The 16181-nt window shown below is 46.6% G+C and overlaps 1 protein-coding gene across 7 annotated transcripts in view; it reads right to left on the bottom strand.

The window, feature by feature from the left end:
- Positions 1-238: 238 nt before the first annotated feature.
- Positions 239-16181, bottom strand: part of FBXW8 (F-box and WD repeat domain containing 8) — a 120825-nt gene continuing 104882 nt past the window's right edge. For 5 of the 7 annotated variants that reach the window (XM_063614563.1, XM_063614562.1, XM_055239517.2 and 2 more), the window contains 3 exons: positions 8305-8478; positions 5195-5305; positions 3263-4666 (listed from right to left, as the gene is read on the bottom strand). In XM_063614563.1, coding sequence (XP_063470633.1) covers positions 4522-4666; positions 5195-5305; positions 8305-8478 — 430 coding nt within the window. In that variant the 3' untranslated portion in view covers positions 3263-4521. Of the gene's footprint in view, positions 545-3262; positions 4667-5194; positions 5306-8304; positions 8479-16181 lie in introns of those variants that run through there. The other 2 variants (XR_010114954.1, XR_010114955.1) reach the window with 1 other exon arrangement.

The raw sequence follows: 16181 nt of genomic DNA, 5'->3' as shown, positions 1-16181 counted from the left end.
GCAGGGAGTTGTGCTTGGTAGAAGAAGGTGACGCCGTCCCTGGAGTATTTCTGAGACATAAATCATTGCCTGGGCAACAGCAGCACCAGGGTGGCACATGGCTTGGGTTGCAAAACACACTGTAGTGGCAGAGACGAAATTCTCAGGGGGGCTGCAGTCCCTTGGAGAATCTGATGCGAGGTAACCACGCTTTCTCCCAGAAAATGCCCTCATGCACCATTTCACACGCAGCCGGTCCTTGAATAGCATCGTTTTATTCAATGTCATTTTGTTGGAACATTGAGAAAAAAATTGATTCCCAGCTGGGGCCTCTGTCTGTGTACAGTCTAGACGTCCTCCCGGTCTGAGAGTTTTCTGGGCACTCTGGTTTCCTCCCGCGCTCCAAAGATGTGCAGGTGAGGTGTGTTGGTGTCTGGTCGCAGTCTGTGTGTGTGGGGTGAGTGTGCCCTGTGATGGGAGGGCATCCTGTCCAGGGTAGGTCCCTGCCTTGCACACTGAGCTGTTGGGATAGGCTCTGGTCGCCCACCAGCTTGAACTGGAATAACTGAGTTGGAAAATGAAAGAAGGAATGAATAAAAATTATTGTAAAATAAAAATTGCCTCCCATAACCATACAAATGCACAATAGTAAATGACGCTGTACAGAAGTACCCAGTGAACCCGTTCATTCTGGTGTTTGACCTGTGTGGTGGAAGGAGGCGCTCCTGACAATTTTTGCTTTGCAAACATTTATTTTGTGATATAACTCACCATCGCTGCAACTGCCAGCACCGAGTCACCAAAAATTGGGTAATTACCTTGTTTTTAGTAATTTTTCTTAAATGTATGTATAACTCACGTCTACTTAATGTTTAATATTAGAAGTGTTTGGTTTAAAGTTCTAAAGTTTGGTGATGTTTTTATGGCCAGCAATATGCTGTGGGAACTTAACTCTTGTTTACATCCATTAGCCTATAGTAAAATTAGTTTCATTATACATCATTTTGCTTAAAGTTGCCATTTCTTTTTTTGAGACGAAGTCTCGCTCTGTCGCCCAGGCTGGAGTGCAGTGGTGCGATCTCAGCTCACTGCAACCTCTGCCTCTTGGCTGCAAGCGATTCTCCTGCCTCACCCTCCCAAGTAGTTGTGATTACAGGCACGTGCCACCAGGCCTGGCTAATTCTGGGGTTTTGCCATGTTGGCCAGGCTGGTCTTGAGCTCCTGACCTCAGGTGATCTGCCTGCCTCGGCCTCCCAAAGTGCAGGGATTACAGGCCTTGAGCCACTTTGCCCAGCCAAATTTAGTTTCATTATACCTCATTTTACTTAAAGTTGCAGTTTCTAAGAAAACCTATCAATGATGGTTGGTGAAGAGTTACTGTACCATGTTGCGGGTCTCCTGGATCCTGGGCTGGGAGCCCCTATAGGGGAGGTTCTGGGAAAACCCACTTGACTGTGGGTTTACAAAACAACCATGGTGGGAGGTAAGATTTCAAGGGGGTGGGAAGAGAGCTGGAACCGTGGCATACCAGGGGATTATCACTGTATGCCTTGCCCAAGTTAAAATAACTTGACCAATAAATAAATTCAAAGCATTTAATATCAGAACAACTACGGACATCATAAAGCAGAAAGCAAGTCCGACAGTGTTTTGAGATGCGACATGAGATCTTCCGGTGTTTCACCACCCAGCTCCCCGGCAGCATGCTCGAGTATCTTCTACCTTTAGGGGAGCCGGGGATGGAGGTGTCCCTGAGAGGGACTAAAGAAGGAAAGTCAAGGATCAATTGGCTAAAAACTCAGAATTTGTGAAAGGGTCTGGATAAAGGTAAAGGGGCTTAATTTGGATAAATGTTGGCTTATAAAGGAGCATTTATCCTTTCCCTGTCAGTGTGATTGATTCCAGGATGTTGAGGTTTGCAGCAGAAAACGCCGCCTGAAGTTGGCGTGCTTGAAGATTACAGCTTGGGTCCAAAAAATTCTCCTTTACAAAACCCAGGCAACTTTCACGAATGGCAGGTATGTTACAAACAGGCTCTGTGGTGGGAGGGGCTACACTTGGGACATTTTTACACTGGACCAGCTGCTGGCTGCTCTAATTCTGGGTCTAATGACTTTACACTCCGTTATCTTTAATTGCTGCAAACTAGGAAGGGTGAATGCCCCTGCAAAATGAACTGGGAACGCAGACTGAAGGGGCTGCTTTTTGAAAAGAAAAATATTTTCCCCAGTGGTCCAGATGCATTAAGACTATGAGAAAGGGTGGGGCTTGATGAAAACCTTCTAAAGCGAGGTCACCAGTGAGCAGTCTGACCACCACATGACATGACAAAAGTAAACAAAATCCTGCATTTGCTACCTACAGGCTGTCTCCACTTAAGAAGTCATCTGGTTGAAAGGAAGCAGAAAACCCTCCAGTCCATCTGTCTGCAGGAAGGCGGGGTCTGAAAGAAAGTGCTCTAGACGGGGAGGTGACGCTTCCCAGTCGCAGCTCTATCTGCTCCGTTCCCCTGTGTAGTTGGAGATGAATATGGAATGGCTGCGTATTTTAAGCAATCTGAAAAACCTTCCAGAACCTTCATGCCGTGAAGATTCTAGGCTTTGGAGTAATGGCAAGCACTTCCCACTGATACATACACGTGTGCAACTGAGAGGACTCGGTTTTCTCTGGGATGAGTGTGGACAAACGGTTCCCATGTGGTAGGTACTTCTGCATCCTCAGGTACCTCTTCTCTTCTTCATAGACCATTGTACCTTTTTGTTTTAACAAGTTATATATTTTGTCTTTTTTTTTTTTTTAAACTGCTTTTGGACTGGGTGCAGTGACTCACACCTGTAATCCCAGCACTTTGGGAGGCCGAGGCAGGCGGATCATTTGAGGTCAGAAGTTTGAGACCAGCCTGGCCAACATGGCAAAACCCCCCGTCTCTACTAAAAATACAAAAATTAGCCAGTTGTGGTGGTGGACGCCTGTAATCCCAGCTACTCGGGAGGCTGAGGCAGGAGAACTGCTTGAACCCAGGAGGCAGAGGTTGCAGTGAGCCGAGATCAGGCCATTGCACTCCAGTCTAGGTGACAGAGGGAGACCCCATCTAAAAAACAAAAAAACCTGCTTTTGGCTTTATATTAACTAGTGGTTTTCGATTCCGTTGATGTCTGTTTTTATCCTGGTTTAACCCCTGCCTTCTGCTTTGGGATTGCTACCTTTTCTGAGCTGAGGTGCCAGCCCCTCCCAGCCCCATCCCCTGGGTTTCGTATTCTGTGCTTTTACTGTCAGCCCAGTCTAGAGAGTTTATAGTTTGTTTTTATTAACCTCTTTAAATCCAAGTAAATTCAGGAGTGTCTGGAATTGTCTTATTTTGCTTTTTGTTGATTTCTCGCTATTCTGCATTGGGGTCAATTCCTAGAAAAGCAGGGCCCTGCCTGAGGGTATAGCCCATAGGGTGCAGTGTCTCGGGGTTGGGGGGTTCTATAATTTGGCCTGTATGGTGCGAATCTTTGTGCATCTGAGCTGTTCTTTGTGGCCTTCGTACAGGGTGGTTTTTTGTGCATGGTCTATGTGTATTTGAAATTCCATACACATCTACTGGATCCAGCTTGTTAGTAATATTAAGTAAATCCTCCAGATCTTTACGTTTTTCTCACTGATTTGCCTGTAGTGAGAATGGATTTTATTTCTCTTTGTAGTTCTATCAGTTTTTGCTTTGATATTCTGAAGGTATATTAGGTGGATGCTGTTGCTGTTTAGAACTGTTGAAAATCAAGAGTAAGGCAATGGCTTGCTTCCAGAATACTTCAGAAATGACAGCTCTGTATCACACTGAACAGTTCTCTCCTGTCCTGTTTCATCTTGATGGCTGTTTGTTTAGTCAATGAATATTTAGAAAATATTTGCTTTGTATCACATATCAGACACAATAGTAAGCAAAATAGTCATTAATGACTAAACTGTATAAGTATATAATTATAAACCATGGTAAATGCTGTGAAGAAAAAGTACTGCTCTACCAGCTTGCTACTGGAAGGTGGTGGTGGCAAGTGTCACAGAAGAGCACCCTAAGTAAATACAGGGAAAAGGACATGGAGGTTATTGCCTTGGAGGCCAGGGACAACCACATCGGAGGGAAAGAGAGAAGGGGCTGGAGACCGGAAAGACGGCCTGCAGGGCTGGAGCTGGGAGGGCGGACACACAGAAGCTGGCTAAGCAGGGACCGTATAGGACTGCGCAGCGAGATCTCCGAGGCGTCCTGAGGGAGCTGAGGCCAGGGTGGCCGGCTGGGTGGGGAAGGAGGCTATGTTTGAGTTGGCAGCATGTGGGACTCGAGCCCCAGCACACGCCAGCTTGCCCCAGGCACCGGGGGAAGTGCAGGGGTTGGGGAGACACGTGCCGTCAGGCATGGCACCCTGGGCTGCTTTCTTCTCCTAAACGTTTACCGCCTGTGCAGAGCTGCCTGGAGTTTTAAGATGGATAAAACTGGTTCTTCCCATTTTTCTAAAACTGGTTCTTCCCATTTTTCTCCTTGCTCCCAACTGAGGCACGTCCCTAAACGTGGTTATAGGGAAAGGCCAGTGCGAGGTCGTAGTAGTGAGTGGCCATGGCGTCACAGGATGAACGGCAGACAGGGAGAGGGCTCTGGAAGGCCAGCTGGTCCACCGCAAACTCGTAGGCACGGATCAGCCCCCGGTGTCTAGAAAAAGCACAAAGATGGTGACAGGTCAGGGCTGCCTCGCTGGGCCTCACCCCAGCCGCTTCTGTCTTTGCAGGAGGCATTCGCCTGAGACCAGACAGAGGTTCATCTTCACAAAGGTGTCTTCTGGGCACACAGTATCAGATACTCACAGTTCCGGGCTTAGCGGTCAACGTGGGGGTGCACAAGTCGGATGGATGCAGTGAGTGTCCCAGGGCAAGGACTCAAGAGGGCGGGCCTTGCCCCTGACAGGATTCTAACCACAGCAGGCCCCTCAGCATACGGCTTGCCCTCCCTCTGTACAGCTGACAGCATGGACTCGCCCCACGGGGCTGTCCTGCATCAGATGCTGGGCGCCCAGTACAGGTCAGCATCCATGTTTATGTTTCCAATTCCCAGAAAGGCAGGGCCCTGCCTGAGGGGTATAGCCCATAGGGTGCAATGTGTCACGGCGGCGGGGTATGGGGTGGGGTTCTATACATCAGTCAAACTAAGATGGTCTCTTACTCGCCCAGCCCCACCACTAACCTCCTGTGAGTAGTGAAGCTGTCCAGGTCGGCGTTTCGCATCACCGTCTGGTAGGGCACGTTGGCGGTGATGAGGCTGTGGCTGCTGAATGAGATGTGCTGCACAGGGTGTCTGGAAGGCAGTGGGAGAGAGCTCGTAAGGGGGCGTCTACTGGGCCTGCGCTTGCTGCCACAGACCTGGGAGTTCAGAGCTGCAGGGGATTCTAGAACCCATAAAGCTAAGCTTCTCTTTCACAGAGGGAGCAGGGCCCCCAAGGAAGCAGTGTCTCACCTCGGTTCCCAAAGCTCAGGTGAGCAGGCCACGCTTTGGGCATGACTTTGTAAACAGGTCTGCATGCCCCGTACGCATGCTGGCATCTGCCCCCACAACCTGGTACATTCCAGACATAAAGGGCACACGCTACTGGAGATGAATCAGCCACAAGCAACAGAGACTGGCCCATTGCTGCCTCCCTGGGCAAGTCCCTTGAGCTCTCCCAGCCGGGCTCTCCATCATCTATGGAGCACTGGGGGCACGTTCACTGTTGATCCATGAAGGTATCCCCCATCCTGCTCACAGGGCTGCGATGACACACGTACCCTGGGTGATGAAAGCACGTTCGGGACATCTTGGAACAAAATGGCCCCAAGTCTGTTGAACAGAGGTTTGCGTTCATTCTGAAACTTTCGTGCAGTACCTGCTGTGGTCACGGCACTGAGCTAGGAGACACTGGATTAAAAAGATGTCTCATCCAGGTGGATGCCTGGCCCAGGGAGGGCCCTAGCTAGTGAAGAAGGTAAGATACAGTCCCAGAAAATGTGACCAATGCTTCTGTAGCAGGAGCGATGTTACAAGCTACAAAGAATGTGTGACCCAGAGTTAAGTGCTGGGAGGAGGAGCAGGAGGCGCTGCGGGCTGAAAGGGTCTGTTGGGAGGGGTGCACAGGATGGCTGGGGCTGCTCTCCTTGACTAAAGCAAAGGATTCTTGGGAGTGAGGGAAGCTGGGGAGCAGTCCCTGCCTCCCCAGGGTTGGGACACCCACAGGAGGAAAGTGGTGGTGGACCTGGCATGGGACCTGGAGGATGAGAAAGAGCCGGGGAGGGAGGGCAGGCCTGGTGGAGGCCTGCAGCCTGGCGGACTGACGGCATCCTGTCAGGCAGGCGAGGACCTGGGCTGAAGAGACTGAAGCAGACAGCGGGGGGTACGTGACAGTGACCAAACGACAGCCAGACCGGGGCTCAGAAGAGACGGGCCTGGCAGCAGGCACTGCAGGTGAGGCCTTGAGCAAGTCAGTGAGTTCTGGGCAGGAGACTGTGTGTCTGTCAGCCTTGTGCTGGTGAAAACAGTGACCGCGTCGGGGACGAGCCTGGACCGCACAGGGACGGGGCGGTGCTGGGATGGGGCCACACCTCTGGGGAAGGCCTTCCTTAGCTAGGCTTCATCTCAGTGGCCTGTCCCAGGGAGTGAAGCTTTGCCGAGAGAAAAATGAGATCTGCTGGAGTGGGGGGCTGGCAGCCATCCCTGAGGACCTGGATGGCTGATCCAGGGTTTTCCTTAAAGGCAATGCTTCCGGCAATTTCAGTGCGGGAGTTTTAGTTGCCGTTTGGCACCACCTGGTGGCAATTCAGTGCATCACCATTCAGAAAAAGGGCCGAGGCTCCCTGGACAGGGACAGCCACAGCGAGGGGGCAGGCTAGGCAGTACCCAGGGCTCTGTCTGATAAAATGTGCCGGCCACGGTGTTTGCCAACACCGCCCTCCAAGGAAGAAGCCCATCCTGCATGTAACCCTGCTGCCTCTTGGAGACGCCTGTCAAATTGCTGACCTTGCACTTCCATAAAGACCATGTCGCTGCTCAGAGGTCACGTTCTCAGAGGTCGGTTTACCTTGATTTGCAGTAAGTGGGGAACAAATCTTAGTTGATGTGCGAAGGCCTTACCCTGTTTCTGCTCTTCTATGTTGTCATGCTTAGAGGCCACTGGCCCAGAATCATCTTGGTTTTGTAGAGATGGGGTTTCATTCTGTTACCCAGGCTGGAGTACAGTGCAGTCACTGCAGCCTCAAAGTCCTGGGCTCCATGGAGCAAGAGTCACTGTGACTAGAGGTGCATGCAACCATGCCTGGAGAATTTTTTAAGAGGCAGGGTCTCCCTGCGTTGCCCAGGCTGGTCTCAAACCCCTGGCCTTGAGAGCTCCTCAGTCTCCTGAGTAGCTGGGATTACAGGTGAGCCACCGTGCCTGGCCAAATGCCTCTTCACAGTGGTGCTGAGGGGCAGCGAGGGAGAGGGCCAGTTGCCTTTCTCCCCACCTGTCTCAAAGGCAGGGTCTCCTGTTCGAGGCCTGCAGGGCCAGGTAGAGGTAGAGGTGGTGGCGGGTGGCCTCAAGTCAGCTCTGATGAGCTGGCCCTGGGCTGGGCTGCTGCTTTGAAGGTCAGAAGCAGGCTCACTGGAAATGTCTTAACCAGTTAGGCGCCACTGGCGTAAACCTACCTACATCTGTGACGCCATCAGCCTGTGCTTAGGATAGTATTTATTTATATCTCGAATAGTGGTGTTAAAGGTGGAAATGACAGATTCCTCCTTGGTTGGAGCCTGAACCCCTTCAGTCCTAAGTGCTCTTCTCTGTAAACAGCATGAGGAAAGTCTAAGCAACGGGCAGAACCATGGTTACACATGACGGACTCGAGTGGAGGACAGCAGCCGGGCCAGCCCTGCCTTCCACCTGTGGGCAGGTGGGGTGTCACATCCTGGTCTAGCCCAGTGAGCTTCCTATGTTTTTGAGTTCCCTTTTCTGTTTATTAAGATGGAGAAATCCTAAAATAATCAGAATAGCACTTGCAAAAAAGTAGTTTCATTCTTAGAGATAGCTGGGCCTGACTAATGTATGAATCGTGACAATCTGAATGTCGTCAGAGACAGGAACTGCATCCCCACTGACCAGCGCCATTTCCAAGCCTGTTTCCTCCTCTGCAGAGCAGTGCTGGGACAGCAGCTGGCTCCTAGGGTCACAGTGAGGATTCACCTGGCGAAGCCGGGGGTAGGGGGCATTTAGCACCGTGCCTGGTGCAGGCTGACTAGTGCTGCCTTCCCTCTTCCTACTAGAAACTCCCAAGAGTGTCTGGAATGCCCCTTACCCGGAATACACCTCCCATAGCTTCTGGTTCGTCCGATAATCCCACACGGACACCAGGCCTTCCTCGCCTCCACTGACGATCTTCCAGTCGTCCATCTGCACAGCACAGACCCTGAGCTGATGGGCGGAGAGCGACAGGGCGATGTTACCGCTGCGGAGGTCATGGATCCTCACCCTGGACAGGCCCAAGAAGAGCAGAGAAGGGAAATGGGGTTAGAGTCAAAGCTTGAAATGACAAACCCCCCCCTCCGCTGTGCTGGTCTATGCACAACACTGCTATGAAAAACTCCTCAGTTGCAAACATCAAAAATAAGGATGTCTGTCAAGCTTTTATCTCCTCATTAGCAGACTGTCAGGGAGGACCCACACCGTCTCATCTGAGTGGTTTAAAAGCACACGGAGCAAGAAAGACGCAGGCCAAGGACAGTGGCTGCCCACTTTACCTGCTTAACAGGGAAAAGCCACCTGCGCGACTGCACGTGCAGGTTGGCCTGAGACGCCTGTCCCAGCAGTAGGTGTACTGCCCAGCACAGTAATTTTGCTGTTGGTAAAATAATCTGTTAAAGGCAAGAGCTACAAAGCCAGACACTCCAGATCCTCACCTGGTTAGGAAAAGAACACTTTTTGGGTATTTCACTTGACTTTGTAAGTTCATTGCTGTCTTGCTGGAACTGAGAAAGGGAAAGCCTTTATACTCGATAAGCACAGCAGAGCGAGGATAAGGGTGTGTGTACCCCTGGGCAGTCACTTATTGAAATAATTGCTTGCCTTATAATGGTCCACATTTCTTTAAGAACCTCTTTAAAAACTACTTTTTATATATGTTGAATTTTTTATGAGGATAAATTAGGTAATGGGACAGAAATCTCGTATCCACTACAAACACCACCCTACTTAGTTTCTACAATAAGCCACAAAGGCTAAAAGTAAATCAAATTCATTACATTTAATAAATGTAAAGATAAGCTTAAGAGACCCTATGATGCAAGTCGAAAAGGAAAAGACAGTCCCTGCCCTGAGAAGACCCCAGCATCTAGCAAGGAACAGGACAAACACAAGGATGTAAGATTAAAAACGCGCATCTGGCCCAAAAGCTGTGGAGAGACAGACAGGATTCTCTGAAACATGTCCTGTGCCCTGACTCTAGTTATGCAAGCATGCGCGCACACACGTCAAATTTCCAAGTTCTGAGGGAAAATTATTTTGAACCAATAATTCTACACCTAGCTTAGCTACCAAGTATGAAGGCATAATAAAGACTTCTTTTTCTTTAACAGAAAAGGACTCAAAGTGAACTACCTGTGGATACTCTCTGAAAGAAAGTGGCATAGCAAGCTACCAGAACAAGAAGACAGATGGCTTAAGTGGGACCTGATGTGTCTGCTGGGTCCATGGAGGCACACAGGACAAACCTTCCTATTAACAAGAAGAGCTGCCCATGGATCACAAAGTAAAAATATATGCTATGCATGAAAAACACATCTGCAAATGAGGAAGAAAAGATGTTACAATTTTAATGCTAGAAAAGGCAGATTTCAAGGCAAAAGCATTCACTGAGAGCACTTACAGCAATGAAGAGGCAGTTTACTCAATGTTCGGTCAGACCTGGAAAACAAAACTCCATGGATCACATTTCTTTTTATAGGTTTTGTTTTTTATTTACTTTTTTTTAAAGACAGGGTCTCGCTCCCATCACCTAGGCTGGAGTGTAGTGGCACCATCATGGCTCACTGCAGCCTCAACTTCCTGGGCTCAGGTGATCCTCCCACCTCTGCGTCCCGAGTAGCTGGGACTACAAGCACGTGCTACCATGCCAGGCTAATTTTTTTTATTTTCAGTAGAGATGGTTTTGCTATGTTGCTCAGGCTGGTCTCAAACTCCAGGGCTCAAGGGATCCACCCACCTCAGCCTCCTAAAGTGCCGGGATTACAGGCATGTGCCGCTGCACCCAGCCTATTTTTTTTTAATTGTTTCTTTAGTCACTATAATCTATTCAGAAATAATCTATTTCTAGTTCTTGAATTTTTAAGATCCCCAAATCTGAAAACTTAGATGAGTAAATGGCTTTCTTGGAAAATAAGAATTATCAAAACGAATCCCCAGGAGACAGAAAATCCAAGTAGATAAAATAACAAATAGCCTGAGGAAGCCAGCAAGGGGCAACAGTCCCTGCAAAAAAAAGAACAAGTGACTTTGGCCAGACCTGTAAGGACCAGCTGCCTCCAGGGCTAAGTTAACTGTTCCACAACCTAGGAAAAGGAGGAAAGCTTCCAAATTCTCTATGAAGCCAGCATTCTATTACCAAAGCCTAACCCTGAGAGCATGATCAAAGAAAACCACGTATCCGAGTGAAACATCAGGAACAGACTCCACAGCAAGATGCCACAGACAAGGGGAATTGACGAAAAACCACGTGGTCATGTCCATGGAAGCCGAGAGCAATGGGATGAAACGTCACAGCCGTTCCAGATGCGGTCTTTAGAAACAGTGAGGCACTGGCACCACCATTACTTCACATTGCTTTTTAAAAACCAGACATAATTAGACAAAAGGAAAAAATGAAAGGTAAAAAAATCGGAAAGAAGTGGGTAGACTTCTCATTAGTGAGAAGGGACAGTCCCAGAGAATTCAGTAACACAGAGTCAAATATAAACTGATATGCTAAAATCTAGTTTAAAAAATAGAATCAAAGAAAACGTCCCATTTGTAACAGCAGTTAGAGGCAAAATACTCTATAATAATCTTCTCAACTTGGAGCTCTACCACATATATTACATGAATTACAGACAGCACAAAGAGTTAAACATAAACTATAAAACATATTCAAATGAGGAAGGCCTTTCTAAACAAAGTACAGAAGGTGAAAAAAGGGTTTAACTTTTTCCTGTTGGGGGAGAACAATCAGAAAGTCAGTCCAATGATAAACTGAGGAAAATGTTTGCAACAAAAAGAGCTAATGTCTTATAATAAATGCCTTCAAATTAGTAAAGGCTGACAACCCATTATTAAATCGAGAGAAAAGATAAGAAAAAGCAATTCACAGAAAAATACTAATGGCTTTTAAACATGTGTAAGATGTTTAAGTTTGCTGGTAATAAAGATAAATCACACAGTAAAACTACAATGCAATGCCACTTGTCACCGATCTACCCAGCAAAGGTAAAGTTTGGTAACATGCCCTACGAGGCACTGTGTGGCAGGGAGACATGGACAGGTAGGTTACTCCTAGACAGCTGAGGCGAGCAGAAATCCTTCTTTGGGGAGTGACTTGGCAATATCCAACCAAATACCACATGCACCTCACTTCTGAGCTGGCAGTTCGACTTTGAGGACGTAGCTACACAAGTGTCCACATACACGCAAGGCCAGTCACTGCTCTTAGTCGCAAAAGAGGCTTCTGTTTCAGACAACATGTTGACGGTTCTACTGTAAAACGCTTAAAAATCCTGGATAAAATCCTTTTAAGGGCACTGCTGAGTTCATGTAGTAAGTGACTTCCCCAGGACCTGAGCTGAAAACCAGACAGGAGAGGGTGAGCTGCGACTTGGGACAGGGGAGGGGAGGCTGCTGGCAAGCACCAGGCTCAGCTCTGTGGTTTCATCAAACACACTGAAGGGCCACCCAAGGCAGGGAGCGGAGTATGGAGACTCCTGTTTTCAATACAAAAGCATGAAAGTATAGTCCCTGAAATTAAATTCGGGAGATAGGCTGGAAGCAGATCAGAGAATGCATGAATTAGAAGAAAAATCTGAAGAAATTACCAAGAATGGAGCACAAAGAGATAAATATGACAACTGTGAATGGGGGTATAAGAGACATGAGGGACCGAAGGGGTGGTGCAGCACACGCCCCAAGTTCCGGAAGGAGAAACAGAGTGTGGACAGTTAACAGCTGATGTTTCCCGAACTGATGAAAGACATGCATGCCGACTCAATGCACACGAATCAAACACAAAATACATATCTAAGAGTATAATTTAAAAAATGGGAAAACACAAAGACAAAGAGGTCCTAAAAGCAGCCTGAGCGAAAAAGACATTACCTATTAAGGAAAGATAATTAGACTGACAGGAAAAATCAGACACATTTTAGCTGTCATGAACTGGAATGATGTAGGTGACACGATTAACTAGCTCATCAACTGAGTGCTAGTTAAAGCAATTATGGTACATCCATACAGTGGGACCCGGGGCAGAACTACACAGGCCGACTGGCAGCCGTGCGCACAGGTGTGTGCTGGGGGATGTGCGTTTAGGCTGTGCGTGTGTGGGCGGCCCCCGGAGAACACTCAGCATTTAAGCAGTCGCAATGAGGGAAGCTGACAAGGCTGCTGGGAAGAGGGGTGTCCTTTGCCCTCTAGGCTACTCTGCTTTTGAGGCCCATTTTGAATGTGCATACTTCCTGTTTAAATAAAACCAAACAATTTTAAAGATCAAATTCTGGAAGCACGTACTTGAAACATTAACAACAATTACCTTGGAGAAGAAAGAGGGGAATAAAGGAGGCTTTTGTGTTTTATTCTGGACGCCACCATGTTTAAAAAACAAGAATTCATTCATGACCGGGAGGCCTTCAACGGTCACACTCTCTTTCTTGAGCTGAGAGGTGGATGCGTGGGCATTCTCAGTTATTCTTGAAACTGTACACGTACCTTATATATGCTCCCATACATATGTTTGGTTTCATAATTAAAAAAAATACTTTCATCTATTTCTTAGAAAAGGTGAAATAAAACAGGATGGAACAACACGTCGTTTTAGGACACAGAGGAGAGACTGTTTCTTCTTTCTGCTAGGCCATGTAACTGACAAGGCAACACAAGTGAATACATATACTCAACGCTGGGAAACAGGTAGCACAGCAAATGGGCACCAGAATATGCCAAGACAACCGATTCCAGGGACAAGTTGAGAGTTCTTTATATAGAGAACATAAAATTCTATGTGGCCAAGAGTAACAAGCCCTTCGGACTGGTCACTGAACCTTTCTGGACCAGCATTAGATGGTCCTGAAGAGGTCTGCTAGACCCAAAATTCTGAGATCCATAACAAGTCCATCCAGTGGACAAAGATGATAATGTATAGATGATACATAATAGGTCCATTGCTACAAAAGCTGCTCAGTCCCTGACTTGCCAGTGAGGGATCTGGGAGCAGAAAGATGCAGAGAGAGCTTGAAGATGACTTTGCAAACAAAGGTCTCTCTCTGTCGCATTTACAGACACCTATCCTTAGGCATGCGGAGGCAAGAAAACTCAGGCTGTGTGTGCAGAGAAGAGAAAAAGTATAAATGCTGTAGAGAACTCTGACTTTAGGCCATAATGGGAACTTGAAAAGGACTGGGGAAAGGGGGAGCGGAAATGTTTACCAAGTACTTTTCAGTGCATATTTGGTTAATCAGAGTCTATTCAGCTATGGTGATTTCCATAAAGAGCTCCTCTGTTGAATATTTATACTCCATAATTTACAGTTTGGCTGTTAAGGAGACAAAGGCAAACACAAATTTGGTCCAGAAGTTCAAAGTTTGCCATCTGTTTTCCTATTGTATTTAGATACCAGCATGGATGGCTCCAAACAAAATAAACAAATAAACCAAAAGATGAGGCCTCAGTGTATTTTATATCACTAACGAAAAAAAAAAAATAGGCCAAACCAGCCTTGAACTTCTCCCCCTTGGGAAAAAGGAAAAACATTTTTCTGACATCTCCTTAGAGAAGCACCACTCTGGCTTCTCGTCGACAGAAACAGCAGACAGCACAGTGTGCTAAGTCCACCCAAGCCATTCAGATTCACATGAAGAAACAGGTATCTGCCTCGGACATCTGACAGCGCGCAGCACCGGCCCGAATGCCGTGCGCCTTGGCAAAGCCCGTCATCGGCTCAGCACTCAAACGAAATACTCGACGCTGGGAAACAGGTAGCACAGCAAATGGGCACCAGAATATGCCAAGACAACCGATTCCAGGGACAAAGAGGAGCCAATGGTAGATATTGTGAATCCCCATCTAGCGAGTATTTCATCAACTTTGCCCGTTGAAAGGAAAAATAATTGGTCTGAAAGCTGTAATTGTATTATGTTTAATATTCATGGTTGGGCTTGGAGGACGTTTCCAACACTCCCTCTCTCCAGCCCCTCTCTAATGAAAATCACGCCATAGGGGTCGGCGGTAGCCCACCAATTAAAACAAAAGACACCAGAACCTTCCAAAGACTCCAACAGAGGAGCATCCATCTGATGGGCAGGAAAACGTGCTGGAACCGAGAGGGAGGCACGCTCTGGTTGGTCCTGTGTTAAGAGCTTTGAATAACTTATTGTAACACTTGCAGATGGAGCAAATGCAACATTTACGCCCCAATCACTCTCTCTCTAACAGCAGGCAGCAGTAGCATGAGCACAGCACACAACTTTATATTTGTCAGGGCAAGAAGCAAGCACCGAGACTCTGTAATTGGGGGGGGGGGTCACAACTCAGGGCGTGCTTCCTATTGGCTTGGATTAAATACTCCCATATGATAATGAGGAACACTGTAGCTGATGGCAAGCTGAAGCCTATTCAGTGTCTGGCTCAGCAGTTTCATTAAGGAGGACCTGACCTTCAGCTATATTTCTACCCAGAAAATAAAGGGAACAAGCAATAAGGTATTACAATGTAGGCTTTTTTTATGACCAAATTAATTTTAAAAATAGTATTTTTTTAAAGAAATCAATATATGATTCTGTTTGGTCTCACTGAACCTGGGCTATTAAATATTAAAGAGGATTTTAAATATAACCTTATATGCCAAAATCAATAGCTTTATCTACAAAGCACTGACAATGGCCTTTGGTGAAAGATTCATTTTAAACGGCAACTAGAAAAACGTGTATTTTCAGGTAGAACTGCCAGTTTAATCTAGCTAGGCTAAGCTTAGTGCTCTCTGTATTTTAAGGCTGTATCTCTGAAATTGAGAGTTCTCTGTATAGAGAACATAAAATTCTATGTGGCCAAGATTAACAAGCCCTTCGGACTGGTCACTGAACCTTTCTGGACCAGCATTAGATGGTCTTGAAGAGGTCTGCTAGACCCAAAATTCTGAGATCCATAACAAGTCCATCCAGTGGACAAAGATGATAATTTATAGAATGCCAAGAAAAGGGCACATGCTCCCAAGTTGGAAATACTAAAACATTTAGTTATTAACTAAGTCATGAGTATTTCCTATATCCATATTGTTACTTTCATATACAGTGACACTATTCAACATGCCTGACATTTGGAAGTTTACTGTTACATTACTTATTTTAGAAAGGGTGAGGTATTGTAATAAAAAAGCTGTACAGTGTGGTAGTGCCAGAACACAGACATACAGATCAACAGAATAGAACTGAGAGTCCGAAATAAACCCTCAAAGTTACAGTCCATTGATTTTCAACAGCGGTGCCAAGACAATTGAATTGGGGAGTGAATTGTCTTTTCAACAGATGGTGCCAGGATAGCTGGATATCCACATGCAAAAGAATGAAGTTTAGGTCTCTACCTCACACCATATACAAAAATTAACTCCAAATGGATCACAGACCTCAGTGTAAGAGCCAAACCTATAAAACCCTTTGAAGAAAACTTAGGAGTTAATCTTTGTGAGCCTGGGTTAGGAAATGGTTTCTTAGCTATGACATCCATAGCACAAATGACAAAAGGAAAAAAAAAAAAAAAACAGACAAATAGAACTTCATCAAAATTGAAAACTTGTGTGCTTCAAAGAATACAATCTAGAAAGCGAAAAGACAACCCACAGAATGGGAGGAAATATTTTGCAAATCACGTATCTGATGAGAGATTTGTACCTGGGCTATATTAAAAAAAACTCTAATAACTCAATAATAAAAAGACAGCCCAATT

The sequence above is a fragment of the Symphalangus syndactylus genome, chromosome 13 (assembly GCF_028878055.3).
Source record: "Symphalangus syndactylus isolate Jambi chromosome 13, NHGRI_mSymSyn1-v2.1_pri, whole genome shotgun sequence".
NCBI classification, from domain to species: Eukaryota; Metazoa; Chordata; class Mammalia; order Primates; family Hylobatidae; genus Symphalangus; species Symphalangus syndactylus.
Note: the sequence above shows the minus strand (reverse complement) of the source record. Positions and strands in the feature narration are given on the sequence as shown.